Genomic DNA, 16634 nt, shown 5'->3' with positions numbered 1-16634 from the left:
GGTGAACACGGTAGACAACAACTATGGCAGCAGTAAATTGTATTAGGATAGATGAATTCAAAAAGATGAGTAATCGTTTGAGTCATCAACCGCATTTGAAGCTTGCTTGGAAAATGACCCCCCCCACCACCACACACACACCAATTCTATTGCTATCTCTCTGTGGTAGGCTGCGCGTGAGACCGCAGCTTAGTGCTCTCCACAGAAATGACAATGTCATATATGAGCCTATCCATCTGGCTGCTGGATGTGTGCAAGTAAGTCATGAAGAAGACGAAGAGGAGGATGAGGAAACAGAGGCTACCTTAAACTGGGCTCTTTTCTCTTGCGCTCTTTCCAGCTGTCTCACTTCTAACTCTCAGGCGCCGGGATGTCCTCACCATCTCCTTTTCAGTGGTTCTCTGGCTGTAGCTCCTGTCCAGTGTCCTGCTCTGTACTGGGCCTCCATGAATTTAATTGAGGACAAGACTTTCTTCCCAGGAAGGTAAGAAGCACCGATGCTGATCACTCTGCAGCTCATTCCAAATCCTAGCGATCAGACTGCCACAAACGAACGCAGCAATGACAGTCTGTATTAGAATTACAAGAAATTATTTTACTCCAGTTGAGAACAAGTGCGTGTAAATTGACTTCCTTTTTAAGTCTACACACTCCTGGGGCACAGCCTATTCATTTGAGTCCACAAATTCTTTCGTGGACACTTGTTTTTAGTCTACATCTTCAAACTCATTGATATACCTGATATAAAGTACTAGTGTTTCAATAGAAAACATCCTGGACACAAGTGAAAAAGGCTTGGTCTAATGACGATATGTGAAACGTATTCAGACTGGCTGAAGTTCCCCTGCGCTTCGTGAAGGTAAAGGAAGGTTCGAAATTACTAATGGGTGAAAGTAAATGTTGAAGCATTGGAAAATCTGACAAAACGGCTGCTGGACCAACGAGATCACTGATCCTGCCTCTCTACATGAGCCACGCAACACAATGATCTTTTTTGTTTTGTGCCACCTTTCACTGCCGAGATAGCAAAATACACTAAGCGCATCGCTCTTGCTTTTCTCCTACTATGCAGCAGTTTTTGTTGCTCATTGAGCTGCGAGATGTCAGATGTGATTTGTGTGTTTGTGAGCTTTTGAAGGACATGGTCTTACTTTCTTAACTGCTCATGCAAATGAAATAATATAAGACAATGACTTTCAAACAAAAAACAGATAAGAAATGAGGAGCTTTGCTTTTAAAGAAATAAGACAAAAGTATTTCTTGTATGATCATTTTTAATTTTTAATGATTGTTTAATGTAATGCTTGTGTGATGAACAAAGAGATGAGCGTGTGCTGATCACATATTTGCGCCTACTGCCTTATGATGAACAATGATAAGATTTTTAACAGTATAATTGAATGATATTTGTAAATCTCATCAAAGGTGCGTCCCGAGCAGCTAAGAAAGGTTAAACGATCAGGAAGCATGGCTAGCAGTCTTAACATTACATGGTAAGACCAAGTACAGTATGTGTTGCAGTTTTGTATTGCCTCGTCAAAATACATCATTTGAGATTTTCATAACCATATTCTTCCTGATGGAATAATTGCACATATGTATATGTTATCATATAAAAACACATTGCTTGCACACCTCTTAACCCACTCACTCTTATATACACACAAACACACCTATACACATACACACACACTCACACTACAGACATAAACAATTCCTAATATGGTATTATTTTGAAACTTGTGACTGCCTTCTTTGTAATCTTTCTAATAAAACGAGGAGGAGAGCCCGAGAATACCGGAAGACCTTGGTGCTCTCTCCCTCTTTTGCAAAAGCTCGTGTTTGACTCAGAGTTTTGGCTTTTCTCCGGTCTCTTATTATTGATCATCCTGGCACTTCCTATCCACACTGACAAGATAATTTGGGATTTCTACACTTTAATTATTATTAATTATAATTCAGTTCAAAACTTACGTACGTACATCTGTTCTTCCATCCATCCATCCATCCATCCAGTTAGCTTGGTAGCCAGCTTGCTTGTTAGTCTATTGTTTGCTTGTATCTACTACTATACAGTAGCTTCCTTCAATCCAGTCCCAGTACAACAAGTGTGTAAAGAAATAACATATTTAGGCTGAGCAAAACAGTTATACAACCAGGCAGCCTTGGTCAGCCGAGCTGACCATTCCAGTCAGCTAACAGCACCATCACAGCTCTGTCTCAAAATGCAGACCGAATGAACCAAAGGCACAGTTGAGCCACTTGGGCTCTTTGCGGCGCTTGCCATCTGCCCCGAGGTATTTTTTTCTCCTTCACTTGCACAGACGTCAAGATGCATCACAGATTAGCCGTCATTAAAAATGCATCCATGTACAACAGCGTGCTCAAGAGGCATTCAAATGAGGGATGAGCGTCTTGGCTTGGATGCCACTCAGACAGGAGGATGTTTCAAGATTTACAGGCGTGCTTACATGCATCACAATCAAGTCTTTCTCTTCATCTCAGTCCTTGAGTGTCAATATTGCCTTTGAATCCTCTCAAAGAGCACTCTCGCGGTGCATTTCTCCTGCATATGCGGTTTCCTCTGAAGTGTCCAATTAATTTTCCGCCCTCTCACACAGTAATACGGTGAATAGCAACTTTCGCTTTGTTTGTGGCAATCAAAAACACTGACAACTACAAGACAAGACGGGAAGCTCATGGACCGCTGCAGAGGTCTTGGGGTACAGTGCTGCTGTGCCCAAGTTCAACAAACTAAGCTAATGTTAGCATGTTTTTATGTACTAACCAAGCATCGTCAAATTTCAATGGAGCAATGTAGCAAATTTGCTGACGCAGCAGCAGATTATGTCATAAAAATGAAAATGGCATAACATGATTAGAAACCCCTGCTGACCATGTAGTCGAGTTAGGTCCCCATAGTGCCTGGTTTTGCTTGCGGAAGATTCAACAGTGAATACCGAGAAGTGAAAGTGGGGTCTGAAACATAACAGACCTCCACCAAAGTTTGCATGTGCAAATCTGTGAACAACTTTATCCAGAGTAGGTCTTACTTGAGTCTGTCAAACTGTTCCAATCATCAATTATTGCCCCTCCACAACTCAAAAGTTCAGAGCATCACTTCGGTTGGAACTGTTTGGTTGTCTGTCAACGCACGTTGTCGTCGAGCAGCAGTTAACGGAATTGTTTTGCATCATCCGCTAAGAAACTGTGAATCCTGAAAGATTCTTTGCATTTGCTTATCATACTGCAAAGTCCTTTCAGCAAACTTTAAACCGTCTCTTTTTGGTAGAGCTTTTTCTCAATTTTGCATTTGGTCCAGGATGACTTACACGTTGAGAGAGGAAATCTCTGTCCTCAAGCTTGCTGGCTGGCATTTATCTAATGATTAAGTGTTCACAGAGAACACGAGACCTCATTGTTTAAAAGAAAAAAAAGAAGAAACTTGGAACATCTGCCGTTGTCGGTGTGAATCTATTATTCAAGCTGTACTCATCTGTGTGCCCATGTTCTAGATGGGAAATGCTTCAGACACAACAGCTGCGTTTACCTCCACTATCTCCAAAGAGTTCGACGTTGTCATGGGCTCGCTCTACACCATATTTTGTGAGTTAACTCCTTGATGATCTTTGGCTGAGGCCCACAAGTCCACACGGGTGATCAATCTCTCTTCCTCCCCCTGCTCCAGGTGTGCTGTCCCTCCTGGGAAATTGCATTCTACTACATGTTGCGCATCACAAGCGCTCAAGCCTGAAGCCACCAGAGTTCTTCATCATTAATCTCTCAATCAGTGACCTTGGGATGACGCTCTCTTTGTTCCCTTTGGCAATACCGTCATCTTTTTCACACAGGTATGCCATCAGCAGCAACAATTGAAGCGGCGCTCTTGCACTGCCGATTGCATATTGACTGAACTACACAATGCATTGCTTAGCTATATTATAAATGGTTTAACAGCAGCGGGTGCTAAGCAACCAATATTGAGCCACCTCATCGGTCAATATTATTGATATCACATTGTTTTCTCGATGTAAAGCTATGATAATAATATTTCTTTTTAATCTGTGATCATTTTGGATTTACTGGAATAGATTATAGTGCTATCTGAAGGCATATTTTATCCATCTTCTGTGTTATGTATTGCTAGTCTTCTGAAAATATACAGTATGTCACTAATGACAATGTACATGCATATAAAAGGTAACAAAAACATCAAATATTTGCAAAGAAGGCACGAGAAAACAATTTAATGGTAAATTGCTTTATGTTGATTAACATGCTCTTAATTTTAAAGGAAAATGTACTTTATGCCAGGGCATTAAAAAAAATACACTATCTTAGAAATAGAGAAATACAAAGAAAAATAAAGAAATGTACCTGATGCAACTCTTTAAGAGCCTTCACATATGTCTAGAGCTAAGACTAAAAGTCTAAGACTAATAAATGTTACATAAGAACCATAAGATCTTCAATCTTCAGTCTGATTTTAACTTTTATTTAACCAGGAAAAGATCCATTGAGATTTTCATCTCTTTTGCAAGGATGTCCTGGAGAAGAATTACAGAAAGTAGACATAAACATTCAACAAAGGTTCAGAAGAGCAAGGTAGAGAAAAGTAATTATGAGAAAAATAATAATGATATTAAAATGAATAACAATCGTCGTAATGAGCACAGCCTAAGCAGTTGCCATAACAATAGTCTGTCGTCATCCATCTCAGGGGACGGCCATATTGTCACTTGCTGATCAGTGAAAACGATATCACGGTTGCTTAGGAAACAGGTGAGCTGAGTCAAGAGCAATTACTGTATATTGCTTTCAAATAGCAAGTGATAAAATGGCTGCCACTTGATATAGATTTAACAAAAAGGCATATTCCACAAATGCAATATTAATCTGAATACCATGTTTACATGAGTGGGGCTGTAAAGAACATATTGTGAAGAATTTTTTGGGGTTGACTTCCTTTTTAATATAAAGTACTGTCCAGCTTCTTTGCCTCGAATTAATTTTTTGGTAATTGAAGAATTTAAGTTGATGTATGGGAATACAGACCCCAAGAAGAAAAGAAAAAAACATATCAGTCAAGCAGTAAATGATTTTACTGTTAGACTGCCCACAGCCTGCGCTATGTTTCCAGGTGGCTGTTTGGAGAGATAGCCTGTCAGCTCTATGCAATGTGCGGCGTACTTTTCGGTCTTTGCAGCCTGACAAACCTCACCGCCCTCTCCCTGGTATGCTGCCTTAAAGTCTGCTTCCCAAATCACGGTGAGAAACTAACCAGCCTAGCACCTTGCCACTAGCAAAACCGCTCACTCTCTCTCATGTCTTGATCAGGCAACAAGTTCTCTTGGGCACATGCCCGCCTCCTGGTTGCCGGAGTTTGGTGCTATGCGTCAGTATTTGCGGTGGGGCCCTTGACGCACTGGGGACGTTACGGCTTGGAACCCTACGGCACGGCCTGTTGCATTGACTGGCACGCGCCCAACCACGAGCTCTCAGCTTTGTCCTACATTGTCTGCCTTTTTGTTTTTTGTTATATATTGCCATGCACCATTATCTTCCTCTCCTACACGTGCATCCTTCTCACAGTGCGAGGGTCCCGGCAGGCTGTCCAGCAGCATGTTTCGCCACAAACCAAGAACACCAGTGTGCACTTGCTCGTTGTCAAGGTTCGAACAAGTGAGAGTGTCTTTTTGTGTTAGGTAACCGAGAGACTTTCAGGGTTTTCGGGGTTTTTGCGGCCAATCGTGATCGCAAATGAGAGAGTTTAGAAATAATCGATTGCAGATGGGGCAATATTTCTCATTTAGAAACATATTTATTCAAATTTTTCTATACTCTTTAAGGCATAGTTGTCGGACTCCAGTCCTCGAGGGCCGGTATCCTGCTTGTTTTCCGGTTTTCTCTGACCAACACACCTGATTCAAATAATTAGCTTATCATTAGTTCTGCAGGAACTTGAAAAGTATCCTCTTCATCTGAATCTGGTGTGTTTGAAAAAGAAGCTTCAAAAACATGCAGGATACCGGCCCTCGAGGACTGGAGTTCGTCACCTGTTCTTTAAGGGGTTGAAACAAAAGTGTTAATCCAACATTTATAATCTAAAGCATTTTTGTCTTGGTTTAACATGTTTTGCCATACACAAATCTGACAGATATGCACTCGTAAAACATCAAGGACCTTTACGGGGCATTCAAGAACTGATTAGACATGAAGCAAAACTTCAGTTAGGTAAAGCAAAACAACTTGAGATCAGTCAGAGTCAGAACAGTCACACTAGTATAAATAAAAGGCTCAACAGTGCCCCTCATAACATTCATAAACTGATCACTGATGTCATTGATTTTCCCACAAAGCATGACAAGCAGCCAATTTCAGATTTTGCATAAAATGCCAATACCAAACATTATCCATTCACGATCAAGCCGATTAGATCGACAGTCTACTGATAACATACTGTATATCCTGACATTAAACATCGTTTTACTTATGCTTCATAAAAATGAAACACGAATATCTAATGACCGATATAGTACATACGTTTCAAGATGGGTTGTGGTACAAATTTAAGTAATACAGCAAAGTGTACATAAATATATAATCAATTAATTAACTCAGTTAAGTCAATTAACTCATTCACTGCCATTGCAAACCTGATGTCAAAATTTTTTCATTGGAATTTATCGGTCCATTAATTAATTTTATTCTTAATCTGCTTAAAAAAAAAACATCGTTTGGGCCCTACAAGACTGACGTTTTTTTGGGAGGGGGGAACATCTGCACAACCGACCACATACTGTACACATTGAACATCACAGATACTGAATTCTGGAATGTAATCGAGGGAGATGGTTTTTCGACACGTGCAACTACAGCTGCTTCTGTCTATTCTTTTCCACAGCTGTCAGTAGCGGTGTGTTTCGGCTTCCTCGGAGCTTGGACACCCTATGCTGGCGTGGCCATGTGGTCAGCATTAAGCGATGCCACACAGGTTCCTCCGTCCGCTTTCGCTTTGGCTGCTCTGTTTGCCAAATCCTCCACCATCTACAATCCGACGGTCTACCTGCTGTGCAAGCCAAACTTCCGGCAGTGTCTCTACAAAGACACTTTCAGGTTCCGGCAGTGGATCTTCAAGTCAAGTTCACAAGTGGCTTCTACTCCACAGCGTGACAAAGACACCAGAATGCCCACATGCTTATCTACTGGGCAAGTGAAAAAATGAGTAAAGTCTTTCAAGTACTGCTCGCAAGTGTCAAAGGACTGTTTGCATGCAGAGGGGATCTGTTCACAGAGAGGTGACACTCGGCCAGCTCACCGCCACAACACTGGCTGACTTTTGCTAGTGGTGCTGCCTCCTTTTTTCATGAGGCAAACGAGAGGACAGCTGCTCGGAAACACTTAGCAAAGCAACATGAATGGGAAGGGGGTTTTGGATAAAAGTTGCAAGATGGCCAGCTTCCATTGTATAAAATGCAGAGGTCAGATCCGACCCAACACATCTTTGTTCAGGTCCTAAAAAGGAACTAGTTAAATGGATCTGAGCTTCTCATTTTAGCGGAGCAAATTTGGGCTGCAATGCACAATAATGTTGATTTTTTTTTTTTACTATTTGATTTAAAAAAAAAAAAACACTTCTATAGGGGCTGCGGCTATTATCTTTGATATTCGGATATTCTACAGAAAATTTCCAATCGAATATCGGGTATTCGGATAAAAACGAACACAAAAATCCACCTCTATTTGTTATGAGTTATGTTGATTAAGGGAAAAGAGCTGTCTCGAGACCATCGTAAACTCAATGTTGCAAAACAACGACGGCACTGTTCCCAGGTGCATAGCTAAGTTTCCAAATGTTCCTATGAGCAGGGCTGGGGCCATAATTCTTAATTGGAAAGGCAAGCATTCTCGGCAAGATTTCTGACAGAATGTGTGTGCGTGTGTGTGTGTGTGTGTGTGTGTGTGTGTGCGTGTGTGTGTGTGTGTGTGTGTGTGCGTGCGTGTGTGGTTAATAAAGTATTGTGTGTGTGTGTGTGTGGTTAATAAAGCATTGCTGGTTTAAAATATAAACACCGAGCACTTGTTGTTTTGACTGATTGCGCAATTCCTTCTCAAAAGTGTGCATTTCTGCTTTGCCTCTATGAAGTGACGATGAGGAAACGCTACCGTATTTTTAAGAAATGGCGCCCCCTGCTGTTCGCTATCAGCAAACTATTTGTTCTTGGATTGGGCTACAAGAGAATAATAGCTCATCGTGTGTATAGGTGCACACGTAATATTTAAGATTTATACCATGCACGAACAAACTCACGGTCATGCTTTGGACATTTTAATACAAACCTTGGTTTTCAAATCTGGATGCAGTATCCGTATAAAGAGCACCGGTACATAAAATATATAATTCGGTTTTGTTTGTTTGTTTTAATTAATTTGAACTGTCTGACAGTCCGCAGCTGCTGCAAATAATCTCGAAAATCTCGCGTTTGACTCGTCGTGACGTCACTTAACCTCGCAATGAACAGACGCTGTGCCTGTGCATTTAGCCCCGTAAAAATGTGTATTCTCTGTCAATGCAACCTGAGTTTCCATCCGGCTGTTGTGAAACTGTTTTGGGATATATATTATAAAATATGTACACATACCCTCTACGTATTAGTACTTCCTTTTTGGTGTTGAATCCGTTTTTGTATGTATATTTTATATTTCCTACTATGTGAGTGGTCATGAATTGCACCTCTAGTGTACTCAAGAGCTCGACTTCGTACTTGCGTTTTTGTTCGCTTCGCCCACAAGAAAAAACAAGTGTGTGCTATAATTAGTGAAAACAAACATAAGCTACCACACGCCTTCCACTCTTCCACTCATTGCGTGCGGCAGGGGATACAAGTTTTTATGGGGTAATTACTTGAGTACGACACCTGTTCTTGACGTCACTTGCCGTATCAAAAAGTGACATTTTCACATGTATTTGTCATTTGCGGTAGCAGTTAGAACTAATGCCGAACTCTGTGTGTGACTAAACTTCAAGTTGATGTAAATGTCCTCGAAATAGCGTCTTAAATGCACGTTTAACGGTTAACACGGAACCTCTTGGTCACCGCAGGGGACTTCCAGCCTCGACGTTCGTACATTAGTACATTACTTTCCAATTTTAAGTGCCTAGGAAGGAAGGAATTTATTTATTCACTAAAAGTGTCATGACAGCTGTGGTGACATTAGTACAGAAAGACAAGACTGTTGAACGTCCCTTCATTGCTTGCTTGCTAACTCACCTGCCACTATAAGTTTAACCTTTTGCTGTGACATTAGCCGCCAGAACTTCGTTATGTAACATTCCCACAGGCTACCAAGTAACTTGAATGACACTGTAAATGTTTTCGTTTCAAGTGACAGCTACACCAGGAAGATGTTTAACTGTTGGAGGCCCTTCTCATACAAATGGGAAACGCTCTGTGAAATCTGGTTATCTGTGTACTACAAGCAGAAGGTCACCAGGACCAACGTCATTGAATGTAATTTGGATGCAGCAATAGAAGATATTATATCTTCCCCACTGGTGAGCAATTCAAAAGTACCAACTTCAAATGCACTAACTGTACGAAGTGCCGTGCTGTATTTACAGACACTTGGTTTGCGCATCACTGGATCTTTGCTCCTTGGCGTGACTCAAATCTTTTCCAGAAAAGCAAACTATCTCTTTACAGACTGCAGTGATGTCGTGGATAAGATAAAGCTGGCATTCCGGCCAGGTAACACATTCGAATTAACAACACAAGCAGCTCCAATATTTTGACGTGCCTTGTGTGAGAGTGCTTTATGTGTTGAAATGTGCCACTTTCATGACATTAAAGATCAAGTCAAACGTTCGTCTGTCAATGGGCTGACCATTAAGTGGTGGACAGTAAGTTGATTCGTGCAAGAACGTTTAGTGTCAGGATGAATATTTTCTGCTAGAGTATCTTTACCCACCCAGAAAGCACCTTAAGTTCTCTTCAAGACTGGACTGACCATCTGGCATTCAGTACAGCTGGCCGGTGGACCAGCATCTTTTGGGTCCTATCCTTCTGAGACCTCGTCTATTAATTTGTGTCTACTGTTGTCTCTATTTTGCCGCAGCAAAGTTAGTTGCATCCCAACTAAGCATACGAGACGTCATCGGAAAGGCCAGAATGTCCTCTACAAGGATTTGGTGGTGACTCCTTTAATTTGAAACGTGTACAAAAACAAATGTCAACTACAATGGACACAAATGAATAGGCTGGGTCTCAGGAGGCTTTGCGGAGCTATTTAATGTTTTTATGACGGCAATCATAACTGTAAGCGTCAGTCATATCCGAATACAAATGTCATAAGAATCTGTCTTAAGAGTAGACAGAACATTTTATTCTAATAGTTGTCAATCATGTCCATTATTTTCAAACTATTACTAAAAAAAAAAAAAGATCTGAGAAGTTGGTCAGGCCTGTTAAGCCCAAAGGTCAGAGATGATTTGATTTGATTTTTTTTGCCAATCCATTCTCGGGTCTCTCCTATGGTTAAGGTTTTGACATCTGCTTGAACGTAATCTTTTTCATTGTAGACGCTCCAGACTGGCCATTAAAAGTGTCTTGTGAAGAGTTTAAGGCCACAATGAAAGAAATCTCTTTGACTGAAGACCTTATGTTCTTCACTCACTCAAGGTAACCCTTTGACTTCATCTCGCCATCATTTTTACACTACACATCGAGGCATGACTCGCTCCAAGGTCACATGGGTGATTCATGTAGCAAAACTTTTATACAAATAAAACGCTTGCCTCAATAAATAAGCACAGTTAAATGTCCAACACCTAAGTGATAATCAAAAGTCTGCATATTAAAGGGCTGAATGTTAAATTCTTTAATTACATATGCAAAAAGGTTACAGCTGTAAAATGCTAACATTTCGCTCATATGTATTTGTTCTGTTTTTTTCTCTCCATCAGTGAATTCAACATTAATATGGATTTCTTCTCAAAAAACCAAACTTGTCCAGCGGAAATCACCATGAAGGAAAGTTTGGGTAACCGCTCACAGAAACAAATGACCAAAAATATGTACCGGTAGTTTGTTTTTTTTTTTTAATTGAAAAAAAAAAGGTTTTATAACTTACAATTTTTTTAAATGATTGTTCACATGAACGTTTCCTAACTTTTACTGAGCCAAGGCACATAGAAAGAAAGAAAGAAAGAAAGAAAGAAAGAAAGAAAGAAAGAAAGAAAGAAAGAAAGAAAGAAAGAAAGAAAGAAAGAAAGAAAGAAAGAAAGAAAGAAAGAAAGAAAGCTGAAAGATTTAAACGCAACAAAGCTGTTCACAAGACTACAGAAGTAACTTGGCTGATTGTTCCCTCTTTGTGATCTATATTAGATATGTCTCAGTGCCACACTAGTCAGCTGGATCTGAACCTTCAGATCCTGAGTCAATCAGAAGACGTTTTTGGGGATGAGGGCACAGAGTTGGAGCTATCTCTTCGTGGGTATCGTTAAATGATCTGAAATATCATGTTATTCCACAAAGCTGTTCTTCATCAAACTATTTGGTTTTGTACCAAGTCATCAATCCTCTATGATGAATATTTATTTTGTTTTTTTTTAATCTCGCAGATGATGTTATGAACAGCGGCACTCATCCTGACTTTGACTGCAGCCCAATAGAAATTCAAAATGAGATACCTCAAGAATTTTCACTGAACCACCTGCATGGTACAATAGTGTACTTAAACATTCTTTGTTTAGCATTCAGCAGCATCTGTCCACTATATTAGGGCCTGATGAATTACTCAGCCAGCCAATTAAAATATCCGATTATGCCCCTTCAAATATCGGCCGATTTTTTATTTTGTTTTAACATTTTCCTTTATGTACTTTTTACAGCAGTCGTAGAAAAGTGACACTGGCGTCATCATTTACTACAGACAAATCCATACTAGAACCTTGTATCCTTAACTCACTCATGAGTAGCCCAGTCAAAACTGATTTTCGACAATGGAGCTATAATGTTTATGTTCAACAATGGTTGTGAAAGGCCTAAACATATATCAGGAAATTGGTTGAGGAGGTCATTCTGCACACCTGTCATTTAAAACAAAGCAAATCTTAATTCCTAAAAGCAACGATTAGGTGAGCAACGCAAGATGTATGTAGTGCAAAGAATTGGCCTGGATGATACTACTTTGCACACAACTTAGAGTCTATTTGTTTGAAAAAAAAAAATCAAAAAATACATAGTGCAACACAAATTAAGCATGAACAAATGTATAACTTACAGTATACAACATTTAATTTTGTGCCAGACTGTGAACCAAAGAGTGAAGTTGGTATTTACATATGTACTATTGACCCAAACTATTCATGGGGAATAGGTATCAGACTGGCCCGTGAATAGCGAAAAGCCGCATATAATTAACAACTCTTGAAATGCATTGGGAGGAATCAAATGTTATGTTATTCTATATCTTTTTTTAAATTCGGTAATCAGTCCGTTTTGTGTGTGTGTGTGTGTGTGTTTCATCTTCAGATGTAAAGAGAAGAGATCCTGCAGAGAAAGAAGAGTCCTCGAATCATCCAGATCACAAGCAGACAGCTTTTGTACTTCCGCCTGTGCTTGACACAAGTAGGCACAAGCAAACTAATGTATTTCTTACAGATTCGAACATCTATGGATAGCGCATGAGGAAATATCTGACTGCAAACATGCAAAGATCGGATGATAGGACTATCCACTGACAGAGACTGTGTTTGCAAATATAATATGAATGGCCATGTGCTTACATTTTTGTGTGTGTTGACACGGCTACAGCGGGAGAACAATTGCATAATTGCTACGTAAAACACTTACAGTAGGCCATTTGAACCACACCAATCATTGCCAATATTCATTCGCCTGTCCCAGTCTAGTCTAGTGACTCTCAAATGGGGCCATGTCAAGACATTTCAGTGCGTGGGTAAATGAAATTTGAACAGGGTTTCTGCAGGTGCCAACAAATTTAATATAATGCTGTGACAAGACCAATGCACTTTTCAGACTAAGAGCAAATTAATTGGAACATCTATATTGTATTATAGTGACTCCCTCATAAAACATTGTATGTCTTTATTTTGTTAAGAATTACACGGATGCACATTGTCATTAGTCACACAATTTTTTTTTTTGTGGTTACACTGTCTATATTTTTGAGTTGTTGAATAAATTACGCTGAGAAACACCACTACAAATGTAGCTTCAAAGTTCAGTAAGTTACTCACAGATGGCAGCGGCACTTCATTTGCTGGCCTTTTTTTCCCATCCAAAAATGCCTTGCATCGGTTAAGGGCTACTTGGCAAAATATTTCACAAGCGGTACATCATCGAAACAGGGCCGAGTCCTACTCGTCTAGTGTTTGTGACTAAATAAAAAGAAAACAAACACATCCATTACTTTAACAGGACCAAGCAATCACGTGTCTGTCAGTGAATAAGCCAAGAGAATGTTCAGACGTATCAAATATGACATGACCCCATTATTCACACCTCTCGAGCAAGCGCAAGTAAGAAGAGGAGGAGGAGGAAGAAGTGCAAAATGATCAAGGGCCGAATGAAAATTCTGAGTGACGAAGCCATGCAAAAGCAGCTCATAGACGACTCCGATCTAGTGGTTACCCATGTCATTCTTCTGTCCAATTGGCATATCGTGTACTTGAACGCAACTAGCTCTGCAGTCAAACTGCTGAGACGGCCATGCTCCAATGTTTTTGGCTCAGCGATCAAGGAGGTATACCTAAAGCGCTTTTGCCTCACAACTCAAGTCATTAAAAAAAAAAGTTTCATTTAAAATTAATGACATTAATGTCGGAATGCCTTTTTCCTTTGACAGGTGTTTCGGCGGGATGTCATCCCAGTGATTTATGAGGAAGAGGCGGTCATGCGGCAGGATGCCCATGAAGGTAGGATGCTGACAGTTCAGTGGCCGATTAATCGGCTGCCTGATTTCATCGGCTGAGGTTTCCCTTTTACAAAATAATCATAGTCAGCCTCAGTTTTGCAAATTAAATCCCAATATATTCTTAGTGTCTCATGATACAGTAATTGCTCGTCAGTGTTGGAGTTACTTGAATTAACGTCCACGCCCTTTTTGTCCACCAGGTGACGCCGCGACTCAAGTTAGTAAACACAGCGAGACTGACAAAAACAAATTAGGCCTACGGGCATTTTTTTTATGTCAAATGCTGAAATCGGCCTAAAAAAAAATCTGCATCGGTTTCACACACACACACAACAGTCTGTCTCATATCGTGTTTCTGTTCTGTCCACACGCACCCCATGTCAGCTCACGGCATCTTGAGCCCACTCAGCATTGAAAGTCCCAAAGATTGCGCCGCAGAAGAGCGCGTACTCGAAGACGTTATTTATTCCAGCGACGATCCGAATGATTTGCAGTTCACGCAAGTAAGCGCAACGATTTCTAGTCAAATGTGACGCATCGTTCACATTATCATACTGTATGCGTCTTTTTTTTCCAATGTCAGGATGAGCACAGATTGGACGAAGGTTGGACAGAGCTTCCGTCGGAGGACACCATGTTTGTCCACCTGTCCCAAATGAAGCAGCACAAGCAGGTATCTTACAGGCTTTTCCCCACATTATTCATTGTTGGAGTCAAACTAACAGAAATACAATGGCGCCTTGAGATACAAGTTGAAGTTTTTGTGTGACCACACTTGGAACTCAAGCACTAAATGGAAATGTCACGAATCTCTTTTCCAGTCCAAACCAAAAAAAAAAGGAAAAAAGACATTTCGGTGTATATTTTAATTGTATGATTTGTAATCCTTATTTTCTGATCACGTCAAGACGATTGAATTTGGCGCCTTGGCTCCATGGGGGCAATAAAAGACGCACTAAAGAGATCATTTGTTCATTGAGACTGCTCAGTGGAAGCCCTGGGTGCAGATTGTATCGAGGCGTGGCTCAATGTGTGGTTGGAGTCAAATGTTTGACTCCCTGCCGCCGAGTCTAAGAAAGAGAGTCTAAAGGGAATGCTTTTCTTAAACGCTGAACTTCTCTAGACAGTCTACAAATAATGATCACGTTTGAGATGTGTAAAGATTGTTGCGGCAGATGGTTCCTGTTATCTTGCCCCACATCTCTCTGGAGGCTGAGCTGGCACCAATTAATAACACGTTCTCTTTGTCACATGCAGTCTTTGCTGAGCAGCCAAAACTTTGGGGAGCAGCAGAAGGTGTACCAACATGTATCTATGCTTCTGGTATCTCTACAAGTAAGAACCTTTAAAAAAGTGGGATTTCTTTTTCTGTCACTTTCTCAATACTGTGTTTGCCCAAACTGTGGCCTCTTCTTGCAATGAATGATATGACCCAAGTCATTCCTGTTTCATGTCATCAAAATAATTCAGTGTGTCAGTGTCAAAGTACTATTTTGTTTTCAGTACTGATGTTGTAAAAACAGTACTTTAGCAAAAAAAAAAAAAAGTGACAACAGTTGAGATCAGACATGAAAAAATAACAGGGTTTTTTGTTGTATATTTTGCGTGGGGGAGCAATCGGTTAACGGCACCCATACTTTTTAAAGCAGGCCGCAAATAACGACCGGACGAGCACCTCGTTCTCCCTGATGGTCTTCTGCTCAGGACACACCCGAGCGCATGTGGCTCGAATTTTCCTGAGTCTCCTCATCATGCAGAAGGACAGGATTGTGTCTCTGCACCAGGATGCACCATACCAGGACATCTTGATCAGCGCTGGTCCTACACTCTTCACACTGACAAACGACAAGACAAACGTAGTTTAAGATGCCAAGTTGGATGTGGAGTTCTTCAATAGGGTTGCAGTTTTGACTCTCGGGGACACATGCATAACATGCAAGGACATTTCTATTTGTGTTTTTCCCACTGGGTCTTAACATTGTTCAAATATTTATTAAGAATTTTGCTTGAAATTGTTTATTGCTCTTGTTTTAAAACCCAATGAGAAAGTGTCTCAAATTGTTAATTACTTGTTAGTGACTATTAAGACATGAATTTGGACAGTCTTCCCTTTTTTGTCTCATTTGTCTCGCAGTCTCATTTAATCATTCATATATATATATATATATATATATATATATATATATATATATATTATGAAGCTACTCATCAAGGTACCAGTACAATGACAATAAAGACAATCCAGTTTGACATATCGATTGGCCCGTTTGTGCATGGGTAAATGGAAAACTACTGTAGAAAAGTTAGGTTGGTCCAACGTCAAAGGGGGACCAAACTAACTTCAAGTTTTTCAGTCTCCCAAAAAGTTGGGCCAATCTATATTTCATTTGAGTTGTGTTTTAGAACCTTTTTTTTTAACAACACACTGTTGGGTCAGGAAACCCTGAAATCGGGTCAGAAGCGGAGCAAGACGACTTTTAACGGTATTTATTTTACCCTCTAAAATTGGGTCGGTCCATTTTTATACTCAACTTTGTTCGTTTTTGACGCAGCTGTTTTAGGAGTGTAAGAAACAGATGGATTGCGACTTCATCTGAAAGCATATTTTCGGTATATTTTAGGAATACCGTACTATGTATGAGCGCGTCTATCTAGTATGAGTGAGTGAGTATGATATAGCGCTGAACGTCTGTCCT

General features: G+C 40.3%; 2 protein-coding genes across 5 annotated transcripts; both read left to right on the top strand.

Moving 5' to 3' along the window:
- The first annotated feature begins 180 nt into the window (after positions 1-180).
- LOC148427245 (opsin-5-like) lies at positions 181-8641 on the top strand. Its single transcript, XM_088439134.1, has 6 exons — positions 181-484; positions 3516-3606; positions 3689-3851; positions 5141-5268; positions 5338-5672; positions 6905-8641. Exons 2-6 carry the CDS (start codon positions 3516-3518, stop codon positions 7223-7225), a joined length of 1038 nt encoding a protein of 345 aa, XP_088295260.1. The 5' UTR covers positions 181-484; the 3' UTR covers positions 7226-8641.
- A 116-nt stretch (positions 8642-8757) lies between these two features.
- LOC148427244 (double-strand-break repair protein rad21-like protein 1) lies at positions 8758-16043 on the top strand. Of its 4 annotated transcripts, XM_088439112.1 has the most exons (14): positions 8758-8897; positions 9388-9556; positions 9623-9749; positions 10580-10679; positions 10964-11040; positions 11385-11489; positions 11621-11719; positions 12534-12629; positions 13535-13767; positions 13870-13939; positions 14323-14441; positions 14522-14611; positions 15196-15273; positions 15585-16043. In XM_088439112.1, the coding sequence occupies exons 1-14, from the start codon at positions 8893-8895 to the stop codon at positions 15801-15803; spliced, it is 1587 nt and encodes a 528-aa protein (XP_088295238.1). In that variant the 5' UTR covers positions 8758-8892; the 3' UTR covers positions 15804-16043. The 4 variants fall into 4 exon arrangements, with proteins under 4 accessions (XP_088295238.1, XP_088295220.1, XP_088295215.1 ...); XM_088439094.1 differs by having other exon boundaries at positions 9388-9749; positions 15588-16043; XM_088439089.1 differs by having other exon boundaries at positions 9388-9749.
- Positions 16044-16634: the final 591 nt, after the last annotated feature.

The sequence above is a fragment of the Hippichthys cyanospilos genome, chromosome 2 (genome assembly GCF_059441005.1).
Source record: "Hippichthys cyanospilos isolate Australia breed blue-spotted pipefish chromosome 2, RoL_Hcya_1.0, whole genome shotgun sequence".
Lineage (NCBI taxonomy): Eukaryota > Metazoa > Chordata > Actinopteri > Syngnathiformes > Syngnathidae > Hippichthys > Hippichthys cyanospilos.
Note: the sequence above shows the minus strand (reverse complement) of the source record. Positions and strands in the feature narration are given on the sequence as shown.

Bases quoted from the DNA above. Each gene is read 5' to 3' on its own strand.
- LOC148427244 (XM_088439089.1), top strand. The intron at 10,680-10,963 runs GTAACCCTTTGA...TCTCTCCATCAG, and splicing joins ATGTTCTTCACTCACTCAAG to TGAATTCAACATTAATATGG. The intron at 11,041-11,384 runs GTAACCGCTCAC...GATCTATATTAG, and splicing joins CACCATGAAGGAAAGTTTGG to ATATGTCTCAGTGCCACACT.
- LOC148427245 (XM_088439134.1), top strand. From the start codon at position 3,516: ATGGGAAATGCTTCAGACACAACAGCTGCGTTTACCTCCACTATCTCC. The intron at 3,607-3,688 runs GTGAGTTAACTC...CCCCTGCTCCAG, and splicing joins CTCGCTCTACACCATATTTT to GTGTGCTGTCCCTCCTGGGA. The intron at 5,269-5,337 runs GTGAGAAACTAA...TGTCTTGATCAG, and splicing joins AGTCTGCTTCCCAAATCACG to GCAACAAGTTCTCTTGGGCA.